General features: G+C 47.4%; 1 protein-coding gene across 1 annotated transcript in view; it reads left to right on the top strand.

Moving 5' to 3' along the window:
- LOC143288045 (fibroblast growth factor receptor 4-like) overlaps nucleotides 1-16313 on the top strand; it is a 31511-nt gene that overhangs the window by 4584 nt on the left and 10614 nt on the right. The window contains exons 3-11 of the mRNA XM_076596309.1: nucleotides 4038-4270; nucleotides 4765-4879; nucleotides 5651-5847; nucleotides 8270-8405; nucleotides 9257-9468; nucleotides 10377-10507; nucleotides 11004-11119; nucleotides 13158-13277; nucleotides 14440-14657. Of these exons, the coding sequence (XP_076452424.1) occupies nucleotides 4038-4270; nucleotides 4765-4879; nucleotides 5651-5847; nucleotides 8270-8405; nucleotides 9257-9468; nucleotides 10377-10507; nucleotides 11004-11119; nucleotides 13158-13277; nucleotides 14440-14657 (1478 nt within the window). The remainder of the gene's footprint in view (nucleotides 1-4037; nucleotides 4271-4764; nucleotides 4880-5650; nucleotides 5848-8269; nucleotides 8406-9256; nucleotides 9469-10376; nucleotides 10508-11003; nucleotides 11120-13157; nucleotides 13278-14439; nucleotides 14658-16313) is intronic.

The raw sequence follows: 16313 nt of genomic DNA, 5'->3' as shown, positions 1-16313 counted from the left end.
GTCGTTTTTGAGACAGCAGCCTTTAGAAGGCCCAGTCGAATGCCCACACTTCAAAGCCTGCAGTTTGATACAACTCTTTTTTCTTCTTCTTTTTTTAAAAATCTTTTTTTCATAGAAGTCGAACAAGTAAAGCTGGGAGTAAAGATGAGTTACACCTCACACATTCCGTGACCACGCACGCGGCAGTTCAACAGATCCAGGAGTATAGAGACGGACAGGGAGGGAAGCGGGGATGGGGTGGGCATTGGGAACAGTAGACGGGCGTGAAGAGGAGCCTGATAAAAACCCTTCAATTTTATCGTCACTAAACTGTGGGCCCAAGCTGTGGCAGCCCCCACGTGGACCGGAGATGGGACGCCGACACCTCAAGGGTCACACTTGAACCTCTTTTGTTCCCCTCTCCCTTGTCTCTCTCCTCCTCTGCTCGCCCGGCCGGCCTGGCATGGATCAAGGTTCTTCCCTTTCCCTTGTGCTGTGCAATGAATCTCGCTTGTCTGTTCTTTCATTTTAACTACCTCTTTTGGGTTGCTCGACCCCTCCTGGGCGAGAAGGACAGTGGACAACGGGCAAAGCAAACACCTCGGGGCCAGCTTGGCTTGGTCAGATTGTCAACAGCGGACCCCCGGGTTTTTTTTATTCTCAGGGTCTGTTTTGAAGAGGGCGGGTCACTGAAGCTTTCGAGTTGTCTGAGGGCTGAATGAGAGGAGGAGGAGGAGAAGAAAGAAGGGCGGTCAAGGAAGGGGAGGAGGAGGAAGGATGGTGAATAGATGATGGTCTGTGTATTTGTCTGTCTGGTTTGGGTTATAAAGGTTTTATGTGTGTCAGAGGGAGAGATTTTGGACGGACAAGTCCAGGCTGTCGAATGCGTTTTCATATGTAGCCTACTGTTGCGCGCGATGGAGCCTGTCACTCAATGGTCAATAAAAGAACGACCGTGGAGGTGGGTATGTGATCAGAACAAGAACTCTCCCTGCTAAAACCCAGTTTGTTTGTCTCAAATTGGTTTTTTTTTTCTTCTTCTTCTTCTTCTTCTCTCTCTCTAAGGTACCCTTTCTGCAAACAAAACAAAACAAAGAAGGGAAAAAAGAAAGAAGGAAAGAAAACACGTACGCACACACAATAACGACATTGGTAAACACTTCGCTAGTGCTAGAAGTGGTGAGCATTAGTGCTGCCCCATTGTATGACAGTCGGTCGTGTCCGACCATGACCATCAGAAGAGCAGAAGAGGCAACTAATGTCCCGACCACCTGGGCTGAAATTTGAGAATATCGTGGAGAGTGTCTTGCCTGAGTTCATGCCCACTCTCTCGGCCAAGAAGGCTTTAGGACAGTCGACGTGCTGTGTGACTTTCTCAGAGATTGCATGGGTTTTTCCCAGTGATACACCCAAGACAACCTGAGGATCTGGTGGAGTTGGTTTGCAACTGATTCAGATTTGTTTTCCTCACAGTCTGACTGAATGTTGTCTGCTCCCGCTGTATTTCCATTCTCTGGGTTCCTTGGCGAAGCTGTTGTCATTCACGTTGTTAGGTAATTGCTGAGAAAGAAAGGAGGGAACATGAGAAGAAAGAAGGGAATTAAAAGCGGAAAAGAAAACTGTTGGCAGTGGCCAAATTAACCAACACAGGACGAACTAAAATGTATAGAAAAACCCTGCACGATCTGTTTATGCATCATGACATCCTCATTGTGGATACCATTTAAACCGACATAAAATCACACGATTCAATGAAAGCTTCTGCCGCCTCAGAGAGAAATGAAACGGTAACGATCTTTTATTCAGATGAAGCCAAAACCCCCTTACTGAGGGGGGTAAGTAGGAGAATAAAAAGTAACTATGACACAACAAATCGACAAGACACATAAAAAGCAACAACAGTTAATAGGGAGAGAGAGAGAGAGAGAGGATTACAATTTTCAACAACACTTACGAAGCAACCGTACTTATCTTTAGTTGCTTATAGCTCAGCTGATTACACAGGGCCACGTAGTCTTTCAAATGCTTTTCACTGGTGCATGGACAAGTAGCCTTTCTTGACAACTTGAGTCGGTTAGCTATGAGATTAAGTTGATCTTCAAGAGAGAGGGGCGGAGAGTGGCGAGCTGGGAATTGAAGGGGGAAAGAGGCCAGAAAAAAAGAAGCAAAACAAAATTGGAAAGAGACATGCTAAAGAGGAAAAAGTGACAGAAAGATACAGAGACGCGAGCAGTTAGATAAAAAAGAGAGAGAGGGAGACAGACGCGGAGAGAGAGAGAGAGACTCGGTTCGTCTACTCAGTGACTGAGCCGTAACCCTCCACCCCTTTCGATCCCTCTCCCGCAAATCCCCTCTCATTCATTGACAGGACCACGCTCGGTTCATTCAATATTTCCCAAGTATAATGAATCCTGTGAATAGGTCACTCCTTCATAACCCGTACCCCACTCGCCCCAGACTCTGAGGCCCAAGTCTCTGGCTGACCTCAATTAAATCCCTGATTAATTGTTACACCCCAGAGACCCCTGTACCATACGATCCCCGATCCTTGCGACTTTCCTTGCTTGAACCTCCCCCCAACCCCCTCCCCCGAAAAAGATGAAAGAAAAAAAAAACTTCCTCTCCTCCCGCCCTAACGCACCTCGCTCTCTCCTTCCCAACTTCTTTCTTGCGAGGATTGGAGAAGAGGGGGTGGGAGGGCCGAGGAGTGGAGGGGCGGGAGGAGGGGGGAGGGGTTGGGGTGATAAAAGGAAATCACGGGACTATAACGTCCAGCTAGCGACGAACAACCACGGTCAATATTGGCAGCTTACCTGATTGGTCTCGCTAAAGGTGGAAACTTCCGCTTTAAACCAAGTGACAGGAAGACTTTGCCCACCCCCTATTATACGACTCGGGCGTTTGCTGCGTGTTTGGCTTGAAGTTTAACCCACTCAAACCTCCTTAACCCCCAGATCCTCAGGGATCTGAAAAACTGTCAAGTGAGTGCGGGCAGGGGGTGGGATGGTCAGTAGGCAAACACTGGCCGTTGTGATAAAGGGGGTCATCGTGGCCCCGAGGCCGAGGCTGGCGCGGAAAGCCCAGCGGGAGTGGTTCGTTAACACGCAAGTTGTACCCCAGGAGACCGGTAGGTCCACAAGTGGGTGACGTTTGGTGGGATTCAGGCTGGGATGTGGTGACCTTAGCGTTACACACACACACACAGAAGGGGTAGTAGTATTGGGTGAAGGAGGGGGAGCAGTGAGAGGTTCAGGGGTGAGGAGGACAACATATATCGGGGTTGAGAGTGAGAGTGAGACTGGTAACAGGAGATTGAGGAACTAAAGGGGGAACGCGGATGCGCGCGTACCTGCACACACACACACACACACACACACACACACACACACCTAATAGCACATTATGGAAAAACGTAAACTTTGACACACACGCGCATTTACACTCGCATGCACGCGTTCACACTCACAGACATACAAACATACAACACACAACTCTCTCTCTCTCTCTCTCTCTCTCTCTCTCTCTCTCTCTCTCACACACACACACACACACACACACACACACACACACAATGGATCGATAGATAACCTGACAGACGGATGTCAAAGTGCACAGTACATGCCACAATAATTATCACCTTCAGCGCAACGCAACACAATGCCACACAACCCACCGCAACGCAACACAACCCACCGCAACCCAACACAACGCAGCACAACCCACCGCAACGCAACGCAGCGCAACACAACCCACCGCAACGCAACACAACCCACCGCAACGCAACACAACCCACCGCAACGCAACTCAACAACCCACCGCAACCCAACACAACGCAACAACCCAACACAATACAACACAACGCAATACAATCCAGTACAGTACAGGACAGGACAGTACAGTACAATACAATACAATGCAGTGCAGTGCAACGCAACGCATTGCAACACAACCCAATTTAACACAACCAAACACAACCTAACACAACCCAACCCAACCCAACCCAACACTTACGTACTTCATACATGTATACAAATCGCCTGACGATCACCCCCGGACAGAGCACAGCCGCGCCTACGACCAAGCCCCACGGGCACCGGCCCCGGCCCCGGGACAAGGAGCGAGGGACATCTGGTGGCTGGAGCCCCACAGGCCGGAGGAGGTGAACGTCACGGTGTCGTCCACGGTGATGCTGAGCTGTGAGGTCGGTCGCCTGACTCCCGACACCCGCGTCACCGTCCGCTGGTCCAAGGACGGCAGGGCCCTCGCCAGGTCCTCTCGGATCAGGAAAAAGGTATTTTGTGTGGGTGGGTGGGTGGTTGTGTGCGTGCGTGTGTGTGTGTGTGGAAGGGTGGGGTGGGGGCTCGTGCCTCGAAGTGGTGTCTCACGACCTATATTATTGTTGACTAAAATCCGTTTCTTTCTGTTTTTTTCTTTTTTTCTGCCTTCATTCCTCTCTCTCTCTCTCTCTCTCTCTCTCTCTCTCTCTCTGTGCGCGCGCGCGCGTGTGTGTGTGTGTGTGTGTGTGGATTTTGGGGGTGGATGTGGGGGTAATGCGCAGCTGAAAAAAAAAATCCAGCTGAAACAAAAGATTTCGAAAGAAAAGGAGAATTGCTTTATTGGTTGTATTCTTTCGAAATTCTGTATATTTGTACAGCAGGTACCTTGATGCCCTGTCTGTAATGGAGACATTTTCAACGATTTTATAACGTGCGGGCGTGTGTGTGTTTGTGTGGTGTGTGTGTGTGTGTGTGTGTGTGTGTGTGTGTGTGTGTGTGTGTGCAACAGGTGTTCCTTCTGCGTGTGGATGACCTGCTGACCACAGACAGCGGCAACTACACGTGTACGGTCACCACCCCCACTACACGTCTCACCTGGACCTACCGCGTCCGTGTCAGTCCAGGTAAGCTCCACAGACACGCGCATATTATACACGCACGCATACACACACACACACACACACACACACTCATGTACGCATGCACGTGCAATCACAAATACACAACACACACGCGCACACACACTCTTTCTTTAATACGTACATACAGACATAAATACATACATTCATCCATCCACTCATCCATCCATCCATCCACTCATCCATACATAGACACACGCACATACGCCCATCCGGACATCCATCCATACACACATACAGACACACGCACGCACGCACACGCGCACACACACATACATACGTACGTTACCACATTCGCTCCCGTCTCCAGAATGATTCGGTTTTTTTTTTTACTATAGAGGCTTGCCAACATTTAAGGAACGACACACACACACACACACACACACACACACACACAAGCACAAGCACAAGCGCGTGCACACACACACACACACACGCGCGCGCACACACACGCACAACAACAACTTGACAGCAACAACCACAACTAAATATGCAGACGAATTGGGATGACACAGATAGCATATGCATCATCATCATCATCATTAGTATTATCATTATCATTTTTTTACCGTCATCTTGATCGTCGTCGTCATCATCATTAGTAATATCATTATCATTTTTAATCGTTCTCGTCATCATCACCACCATTATTAGCATTAGTATTGTCATTATGATTGTCATTACTATCATCATCATGATCATCTCCGCACCCTTCTCTCCAAACCCCGCACACCCCCACCCACCCACACCCTCCAGGCAAGGCGTCGCACGTGCCGCTGATCAGCCGGGGCCCGGTGAACAGGACGGTGGAGGAAGGTGGGAGGGCGGAGCTGTCGTGCCGCATCCACCCGGACTCCCGGGCCACCGTGCAGCTGCTGCAGTGGGTGCAGCAACACCTCATCAACGACTCCTACCAGGACGAGAACGGCGACCCCTTCATCACCGTGCTGAAGGTATTACAGTGGTAGGATGGGTGTGTCCGGGTGTGCGCGAGGGTTGTGTGGAGAGGTGAGTGAGGTGGTGGTAGTGTGGGGTTGGGAGTGAGTGGTGGGTGCGTTGTGAGGGCGGGGGGGGGTGTGTGGTGGGGGGGTGGGCGTTGGGGGTGGGGGGGGCATGAGATGGGGGTGGGAGAGCGTGTGTTTGTGGGTGTATGTATGTGTCTGTCTTGGGGATGAGGGGTGCGTGTGTGAGTGTTTGATGGGGGTGCATGTGTGAGTGAGTGTTTGTGTGTGTGGGTATGTGAGTGTGTGTGTGAGAGAGTGAGAGAGAATAAACATGCTTTTGAAAGTTTGTCGAGAGTTTGGGGAGGGAATGATGTTTGTAAAGGGAGATAACTGTGCAGAGTTTTTTTTTTTAACCTCTCACCGGGAACTAGCAGTTATGTCTCTTCCATTACACTGACCGACATGGATCGTTGGCCTGTCGATTCCTTTATAGTTTGGTTTTCTCTGTGGTTATCAATCATCTGTCTCTTCCAGTACCTCTCTCTTTCCACTAGCAGAGTTGAGTCTTGCAGCCTGTTAAAAGTAATGATGATGGTAAATTTATGTAGCGCTTTTAAATTCTCAAAACACTGTACAGTAAGACGCCGGCCAGCCACATAATACTGGAACCCCTGTCGCCACACACACCGCCTCGCACATACAACACACACACAGACACACACACACACACATACACACACACACACACACACACACACACACACAAGTATTAATTTATCATTTAGGAACTGAATTGAATTGGGTATTTAAAAAAACACAACGGGGTTATAGGTTACAATTGATTACCCAGTCAATTGATTGGACTTAAACACTACTTGTGTGGGTCAGTATGCGGAGCATGCGAATTGATTTGATTGGATATTAGATTTAAGAAAAACAACAAACAAACCGGCTGCGGGGTTACAGGTTAAGATTGATCACCCAGTCATTTAACAAGACTTGAACACTATTGTGTGGCTTAGTATGCGGAGAGTGCGAATTGATTTGATTTGGGTATTAACCAACAAACCCGGAGGTAATTGGTTAAGACTGATTTGATTTGATATGGATACTTATATAGCGCATATCCTCAGTCGGAAGACCAAGCTCTTAAGCGCTTTACAAACACAGGGTCATTTGCACAGCAGGCTGCCTACATGGGTAGAGCCAACTGACAGTTGCCATTGGGCGCTCATCAGTCAGCGTTTCCTGTGTAATTCAATCAGATTTCAGGCACACACACACACAAACACACACACATGCACACTCAAACAGACGTGACATTTTACGTGTGTGACCGTTTTGTTAAGATTTCAGGCCCACACACATACACACTCAGACAGACATGTGACATTTTACGTGTGGGACCGTTTTGTTTAGATTTCAGGCACACACTCATACGCACTCAGACACACAGGTGACATTTTATGTGTGTGACCGTTTTGTTTAGATTTCAGGCCCACACACATACACACTCAGACAGACATGTGACATTTTACGTGTGGGACCGTTTTGTTTAGATTTCAGGCACACACTCAGACACACAGGTGACATTTTATGTGTGTGACCGTTTTGTTTAGATTTCAGGGCCACACACATACACACTCAGACAGACATGTAACATTTTACATGCATGACTGCTTTGATTATTCACCCAGCCATGTAGGCAGCCATACTCCGTTTTGGGGGTGTGTGCATGCTGGGTATGTTCTTGTTTGCGCAACGGTTTGGTCACTTATTTAACAAGAATTGAAGACCTGTTGTGTAGATCCTCAGTATGCGGACAGTGGCGAGGAGAACCTCTGGCGGCTGGTGCTGGACAACTGAGTCTGGCTCTGCAACTAAGCCATTATTGTCATCTGGGTGAATAATCAAAGCGGTCATGCATGTAAAATGTTACATGTTTGTCTGAGTGTGTATGTGTGTGGGCCTGAAATCTAAACAAAACAGTCACACACGTAAAATGTCACATGTCTATCTGTTTTCGGGGGTGCGCATGCTGTGTGTGTATGTATGTTCTTGTTTGCGCAACGGTTTGGTCACTCATTCGACAAGAATTGAAGACCTGTTGTGTGGATCCTCAGTATGCGGACAGTGGCGAGGAGAACCCTTGGCGGCTGGTGCTGGACAGCTGAGTCTGGCTCTGCAACTAAGCCATTATTGTCATCTGGGTGAATAATCAAAGCAGTCATGCATGTAAAATGTTACATGTCTGTCTGAGTGTGTATGTGTGTGGGCCTGAAATCTAAACAAAACAGTCACACATGTAAAATGTCACATGTCTATCTGTTTTCGGGGGTGCGCATGCTGTGTGTGTATGTATGTTCTTGTTTACACGACGGTTTGGTCACTCATTGGACAAGAATTGAACACCTGTTGTGTGGATCCTCAGTATGCGGACAGTGGCGAGGAGAACCCCTGGCGGCTGGTGCTGGACAACGTGACAGAGGACAACGAGGGCTGGTACTCCTGTGTGGTGAAGAACAGCCTGGGTTACGAGTACCAGTCAGCCTACCTGCGTGTCATCAGTACGTCACTGTCTCTTCGTGTGTGTGTGTGTGTGTGTGTGTGTGTGTGTGTGTAGAGGGGGGAGGGGGCTGGGGTGGGGGGGTTGTGTTTGTGTGTGTGTGTGTGCGTGCGTGTATATAAGCATATGTGTGTTTTCGCATGTGTGTGTGTGTGGCTGTGTGTATGTGTGTGTGTGTGTGTACATATATGCTTGTATGTGCATACTTGGTTATGCATATGTATGTGTACTTGTGTGTAAGTGTGTGTGTGAGTTTGTGTGTACACACGTATAAACGTGTGTGTGTGTGTGTACACGTATGTAAGCATATTCTGTGTTTGCGCTTGTGTGTGTACCGGTATGCAAGCATGTGTGTGCACGCGGGCGTGTATGTGTGTGTGTGTGTGAGCATGTGTGTGCATGTACTGAATTATGCATGCAAGCATGGATGTTTACATAATTATGTAAGCATGTGTGTTCATGTAAGCATATTTGTGTGTGTGTGTGTGTGTGTGTGTGTGCATTAGTGTGTTTTTTATGTGTGTGTGTTTTCGTGTAATGTACGTATGTATATATATTTGTGTGTGTGCCTGGATGAATGTGCCTGCACTCGTTCATTTGTCTGACATGGAATCCTCAACACACTTACAGCCCCATTCTTGCCCCCTCCTTTTCCCCCTCAAGACCTGACCAGCGTGTTGGTATTGTGTGAAAGTCAGGCATCCGCCTCCTTTGTTTTATCTTCAACAGCACATGTGGTGTAGCAGTATGTGGACCAGACTGAAACCCGGAACTTTCCCTGCCCCCTTCCGAAAGAAGAGGAAGAAAAGTAATTTTTTCTTTCTTTCTTTTCTTCCCACCCCCGTGTAACAGGCAAAGAAGACCGTCTGCGCGCCGCCAAAGCGACGAACGCCGGGAAAGGATACAACTACACCTTGGACCTGGACTCGAATCCCTCCTTGCTGATCATTGGCGGTGTGGCGGGCCTCATCATCCTCATCATCGTTGTCACCGGTGCCTCTGTCTGCTTCTGGTACAAGCGACGGAAGCTGCTGATGATCGAGTACCAGCTGTATCCCAACAAGGTCAGTCTCAGTTGAGTCAGGAGAGAGAGAGAGGGAGAGAGAGAATGAGAGAGGGAGACGGATAGACAGACAGACAGACAGACAGACAGCACCAACTGTATCCTAATATGGTCAGTCAGTGCCTTGAAGGGGCAAGAGTGAGAGAGAATGAATGAAAGAGAGAGGGAGACAGATGGACAGACAGACAGACAGCACCAACTGTATCCTAATATGGTTAGTCAGTGCCTTGAAGTGGGGTTTAACAACCTCCGGCTTTTGCCCTTTTAAGGTCAAGTTCAGTAAAGGGAGAGAGACACAGAGAGAGAGGGGGTGAATCAGGCATAGAGAGAGAGAATACGATTGTTTTTTTATTATTTTTTTTGGTCCTATTTTATTATATTTTTTTTTACGAATACGTATTCATATTTGTAGAGAGAGAGAGAGAGAATGAATGAATCTTTATTTTCCAACGGTGAAGATATTAGCACTTTGACCGACTTACACATCTGCCGTTGTTCTAAGAGACACACAAACATGTACGCATATAAATGTAGTTATACTGAATACTTAATACATGTATAATACATGTATAATGTACGAGAGACACAACAACGCTCACATCTGTACGGAACGGAAGCGAGTAACACACACACGCACACACGCGCACACACACACACACACTAACACACACACACACATACACACACACCAAGGGAAAAACAACAACAAAACCCGAGCATGAATGCTACACATGAATGATTCAAGTGAAATTAACACAGAAAAGTAACGATAAAATTTTAAACACAGATGTAAGAGACATAAAAGACAGCAAATAAGGCGACGGGTAATAGAGAGATGCAATGAGCACAGTAAAAAAATAAAATAAAATAAAGGATCCTAGAAACCTCTCATGCTGTCTCTCCGTTCAGGAGCCAGCATCAGCCGCCTCTCAGCCCTTGGTTCAGAAGTCAGGGTCCAGCAGGCCCACCACCATCTACCCTCCTGTCCCCCAGTCAGTCAAGGTGCCCTACGACCCTCAGTGGGAGTTCCCCCGCAACAGGTCAGTGCACTTAAAATAACTGCTTTGAGGGTTTAATGTCATAATAAGTGTTGTTTGTTTGTGGGTGTGTGTGCATGTGTGTGTGTGCATGTGTGTGTGTGTGTTTGTGTGTGTGTGTTGGTGGGTGTGTGCTTGCAGGCACTTTTCTTTGCGTGCTTACTTCCGCGTTCATTTCTGTGCCGTGTGTGTGAGTGTATGTGTGCGAGCGTGTTCCTGTGTGTTTATGTGTGTGTGTGTGTGAGTGCGCGCGCGCGCACGTGTGTGTGTGGTGTTGTTAGCACTGTGTGTGGTGTGTATCTGTGTGTGTGTGCGTGCGCATGCACACACAGTGCAAACACACGCACACATCACGCGCTGCACATGTTAATGAAAGTGACCAGCACCCTAGTATTACCTGACGCCATGCCTTACTTCCTCCTTTCCTTTTGTAGACCTTTTGATTGTGTTTCTTACTGAAAGTTTGTTGTTTATTTTTTTTTCCTCGCCCGTATTTCAGACTGATCTTCCTGGGCCAGATAGGGGAGGGAGCGTTCGGCATCGTTCAGCAGGCCACCGCCTATGGCATCGGCAGGGTTCCCAAAGCCAGCACCGTGGCTGTTAAGATGCTCAGAGGTGAGTTCGTGTGTGGTTGTCTGTTGTTGTTAGTGGTGTTGTTGCTGGTGGTGGTGGCGGCGGTGGTCCTGGTGTTGGTTTATTGTCGCCACGACCTTAATCTCACCGCCTCAATCCTCATCGCTGACTTAACATCATCGTCATCATTGTCGTCGTCGTTGTTATCATCGTCATCATCATACTGCCATCGTCACCATCGCCATCATCAACATGATTGTCTTCATCACCATCGCCATCACCATCACCCCAGCTCCATCATTATCGTCATCCTGGCCACCATGAACATAGATCATCACCATCATCATTACCACCACCACCACCACCATCATCACTATCGTCACCACCTGTCCATTTTTAACGTCATCAATTTGTTACGTTCATTATATTCAAAACATGCTTGTTGATTCTTTCTGTTTTTACATTGGGAATGTGTGGAGTGAATGTGTGAAACGATGTGTACAATGTTTTTGCGCTTATATCATGAATTTTTACAATCATGTTTTCATGTTGAATACTTTCCTATGTTGTGGCGATGTCTGGCCGAATTTCTCTCACTTTTCTTCTTCATTTAAAAAAAAAATCTTACCATACCTTACCTTAACTGCCTTGCCTTGCCATGCCTTCTCTTTATTTCTTTTCTGTTCTCCTCTCTTCTCTTCTCCTCTCTTCTCTTCTCTTCTCCTCTCCTCTCTTTTCCTCTCCTCTCTTCTCCTCTCCTCTCTTCTCCTCTCCTCTCCTCTATTCTCTTCTCCTCTTCTCTTCTCCTCTCCTCTCTTCTCTCCTCTTCTCTCCTCTCTTCTCCTCTTCTCTCTTCTCTTCTCCTCTCCTCTCTTCTCTTCTCCTCTCTTCTCCTCTCCTCTCTTCTCTTCTCCTCTTCTCTCTTTTCTCTTCTCCTCTCTTCTCTTCTCTTCTTCTCTCCTCTCTTCTCTTCTCTCCTCTCTTCTCCTCTCCTCTTCTCTCTTCTCTTCTCCTCTCTTCTCCTCTCTTCGCTTCTCCTCTCCTCTCTTCTCTTCTCCTCTCTTCTCTTTTCTCCTCTCCTCTCTTCTCCTCTCCTCCTCTTCTCTTCTCTTCTCTTCTCCTCTCTTCTCTTCTCCTCTCCTCTCTCCTCTCCTCTCCTCTCTTCTCCTCTCCTCTCTCCTCTCCTCTCTTCTCCTCTCCTCTCTTCTCTTCTCTTCTCTTTTCTCCTCTCCTCCTCTCCTCTCTTCTCTTCTCTTCGCGTCTCTTCTCCTCTCCTCTCTTCTCTTCTCCTCTTCTCTCCTCCTCTCTTCTCCTCTTCTCCTATTCTCTCTTCTCTTCTCCTCTCTTCTCTTCTCCTCTTCTCTCTTCTCCTCTCTTCTCTTTTCTCCTCTCTTCTCCTCTCCTCTCTTCTCTTCTCCTCTTCTCTCTTCTCCTCTCTTCTCCTCTCCTCTCTTCTCTTCTCCTCTTCTCTCTTCTCTTCTCCTCTCTTCTCCTCTCCTCTCTTCTCTTCTCCTCTTCTCTCTTCTCCTCTCTTCTCCTCTCCTCTCCTCTCTTCTCTTCTTCTCTCCTCTCTTCTCTTCTCTCCTCTCTTCTCCTCTCCTCTTCTCTCTTCTCTTATCCTCTCTTCTCCTCTCTTCTCTTCTCTTCTCTTCTCCTCTGCTCTCCTCTCCTCTTCTCTTCTCCTCTCCTCTCTTCTCTTTTCCACTCTTCTCTTCTCATTTCATCAAATTTTTTTTTTTCTCTTCTCATCTTCTGTCGCCCCCCTTCATCTCAATTCATCTCATCTCTTGTCATGTCTTCTCATTTCGTCTCATCTCTTGTCATGTCTTCTCATTTCGTCTCATCTCTTGTCATGTCTTCTCATTTCATCTCATCTCTTGTCATGTCTTCTCATTTCGTCTCATCTCTTGTCATGTCTTCTCATTTCGTCTCATCTCTTGTCATGTCTTCTCATTTCATCTCATCTCTTGTCATGTCTTCTCATTTCATCTCATCTCTTCCCATCTCTTCTCATTTCACAATGGTCACAGTCAATGACGACACGGTGTCTGTGTGTGTGTGTGTGTGTGTGTGTGTGCAGAGAACGTGACGGTGATGGAGCAGCAGGACTTTGTGCGGGAGCTGGAGGTGATGAAGGCCATGAAGAAGATGGGCCACCACGTCAACATCATCAACTTTCTGGGCTGCTGCACCCAGGGAGGTCAGTCACAGTCTTCCGTGTGATGCCTGTGGTGTGTGTGTGTACCGCGTCTTGAGACGTGTACCTCGTAGTGATCAATGCAGGAGAGTTGTTGTTAACACAGTTAAAGCATGAGTTGTTTTTTGTTTGTTTGTTTGTTTATTTTGTTCTTTTGTTTATCTGTTTGTAATCCTCATCTTGAGACTTGTACATTGTGTCCAGTACAGGAGTACTGTTATTAACACAGTTCAAAATATAGTTTTTTTTGTGTGTTTATTTTTGTTCTTTTGTTTATCAGTTTGTAAACCCCCCATGCCCCACATGGATTAAGGGATATAAAAAAAAAACATTCTTGAAGTCTCATATGTCGTGTGTAGCTCTCCCCGCTGGATGGTATATTAATCTTCCTTATCATTTTTTTTCAAAATAAAAGTTAGTTAAAGGTCCCAGTCTTTTGCGACCCTTTAGGCAGCGAATTCGTCATATGTGCTGTGTCTAGGGCACGGCATTGGAAGACGGGGGCCACAATCCTCTCCTTCCGCTGTTTTAACCATCCCCAAACTCAAGTCAGATACCCATCCGCACCTGGGGGGAAGTGATGAAAATCAGAGTAAATTGCCTCACCCAAGAACATAATACTTGTAAGGAGTTAAGAGCCGAAACACTTGACTGATGGGGGCTTCTTCTCTCAAGACCTTGTACTGTCCAGCTCTCCCTGGAGTTTCTCATCACTGATACCATGCTGAAACGGGGCCTCGAACCATGATCCCAGGTGAACGCTGCATCACAAGTCCAAACGCCTTACTGATTCTGCCTCTGTGCAGCTGGTTTAAGCCAGTCATTAATCAGACGACATGAAAAAATGGAGATAAAAAAATATACATACAATAATCACAGCGTGAGGGGTGATCTGTATACCGCAACAACCACATCTGCTTTCGAAAGTGTGTGTGTGAGTGTGTGTGTGTGTGTGTGTGTGTGTGTGTGCGTGTGTGCACCTCTGTGTGTGTGCATTTCTGTGTATGTCTGAGTATGTGTGCCTGTGTGTTTGAACTTCATCATTTATAGATGTGAAAGAAATCCTGCACAGACAGAGGCAGACAGACACACACGCGCGCGCGCGTACACACACACACACACACACACACACACACACACACATGCGCACACTCCTCTGTGAAAGGTCCGCTGTTGGTGATCGTGGAGTTCGCCAAGAATGGCAACCTGCGGGACTTCCTGGAGAGCTGCAGGGACGGCATCAATGGCTATGGGAAGTTCGTCCACCCCCAGGATCCCGGCTGGTACACCAAGACCCCTGGCGGGCAGATCGTCAGCCGCAAAAGCCTCACCTCCTTCGCCTACCAGATCGCCCGAGGCATGGAGTTTCTGGCCTCCAAGAAGGTCAGGATGCTGCAGTTTAAAGCAAACACCTACTGAATTACCGTAGCGTACTTACTTAACTATGATTAATAGTAAAGGGTGGTAACTCTCTCCATTACACAAGGTACACAACTTCAAGTCAGTGATGCTTACGCTACCGATTCAGCTAGCACACAGGTAAATAAAAGGTACATTGGAACAAACCCAGACACTTCCTCAAAAAGGAAGCGCCGGGCCTGTCCTTATACCAATCATTTGACATGTGCCCACAGCAGCAAAGACAGAAGAAATGTGCAAACACAAATTAGCTTTTATTCAAGACTGGCATAGCCTCTTTAATCCTGAATAAGCTACACAGAACACGTGGACAGTACAGAACAAATACATGGTTGCCTCGGTAGTTTACTTAACTATGCCCTCTGGCGTGTTGGGCAACAACGAAGAACCGCCGCTGTCGTCTGTTTTAGGCCAGTCTCTGAATGGTACCCCAGGTGTGCTTCATGGTCTTGAGTTCTCCTTTGAATGAGTGCAGCATGTTCCCATGAAAGTGTGTGGGTCCAATTTAAAAAAAAAAAAAAAAGTATGTGTGTTTAGTGAATAATGACCACAAAGTGAACACGTGTTAGAGAAAAGATTCGTTCACATTTTGTGACGGAGAGACAAGGGATGAGAACAAAGGGGGTGGTGGGGTGGGCGGTTAAAATGATGCTCATATGTAAAGTGCAGTGAGCTCTATGAAAGATGCATTGTAAATCCTATTTTTGTTATTGCTGTTGCTATGACTACTACTGCTACTGCTACTACTACTACTACTACTACTACTACTACTAACTTCCACTGTTATTATCATTTTGATTCTTGTTGTTGAAGTGTATTACATTTTATCTAAGAAGTATGCCATGTAAATCTGTATCATCATCATCATCATTATTATTATCATTGTTATTGTTATCAGTATTATTGATGTTGTTATTATCATTAATATCATTATTGTTTTTATCATTGTACCAAACCACCCCACACCTCCCCACACCACGCCAGCCACACCACCCGAACCACACCACTCCACACCGCCCGCACCACCCCCACTTCATAATACTGCAGAGCACCACACCACCGACAGTGCACATTACACCACACAACACCGCACTTCCCCACACCACACCACACCACACCACACATGACTGCAGTATAGTCACCACACCGCACTTCCCCACACCACACCACAACGCACTTCCCCACACCACACCACACCACACCACACCACACCAAACGTGACTGCAGTATAGACATCACACCACACTTTCCCACACCACACCACACTTCCCCACATGTGACTGATATATAGACACTACACCACACTTCCCCACACACCACCACACTTCCCCACACACCACCACACTTCCCCACACACCACCACACTTCCCCACACACCACACTTCCCCACACACCACCACACTTCCCCACACCACACCACACCACACGTGACTGCAGTATAGACACCACACCACAATTCCCCACACACCACACTTCCCCACACACCACCACACTTCCCCACACCACACCACACCACACGTGACTGCAGTATAGACACCACACCACACTTTCCCACACCACACCACACCACACCACACGTGGCTGCAGTATAGACACCACACCACACTTTCCCACACCACA

Source organism: Babylonia areolata, chromosome 12, assembly GCF_041734735.1.
Source record: "Babylonia areolata isolate BAREFJ2019XMU chromosome 12, ASM4173473v1, whole genome shotgun sequence".
Taxonomy (NCBI): domain Eukaryota; kingdom Metazoa; phylum Mollusca; class Gastropoda; order Neogastropoda; family Buccinidae; genus Babylonia; species Babylonia areolata.
This window is presented reverse-complemented; position numbering and strand designations above follow the sequence as displayed.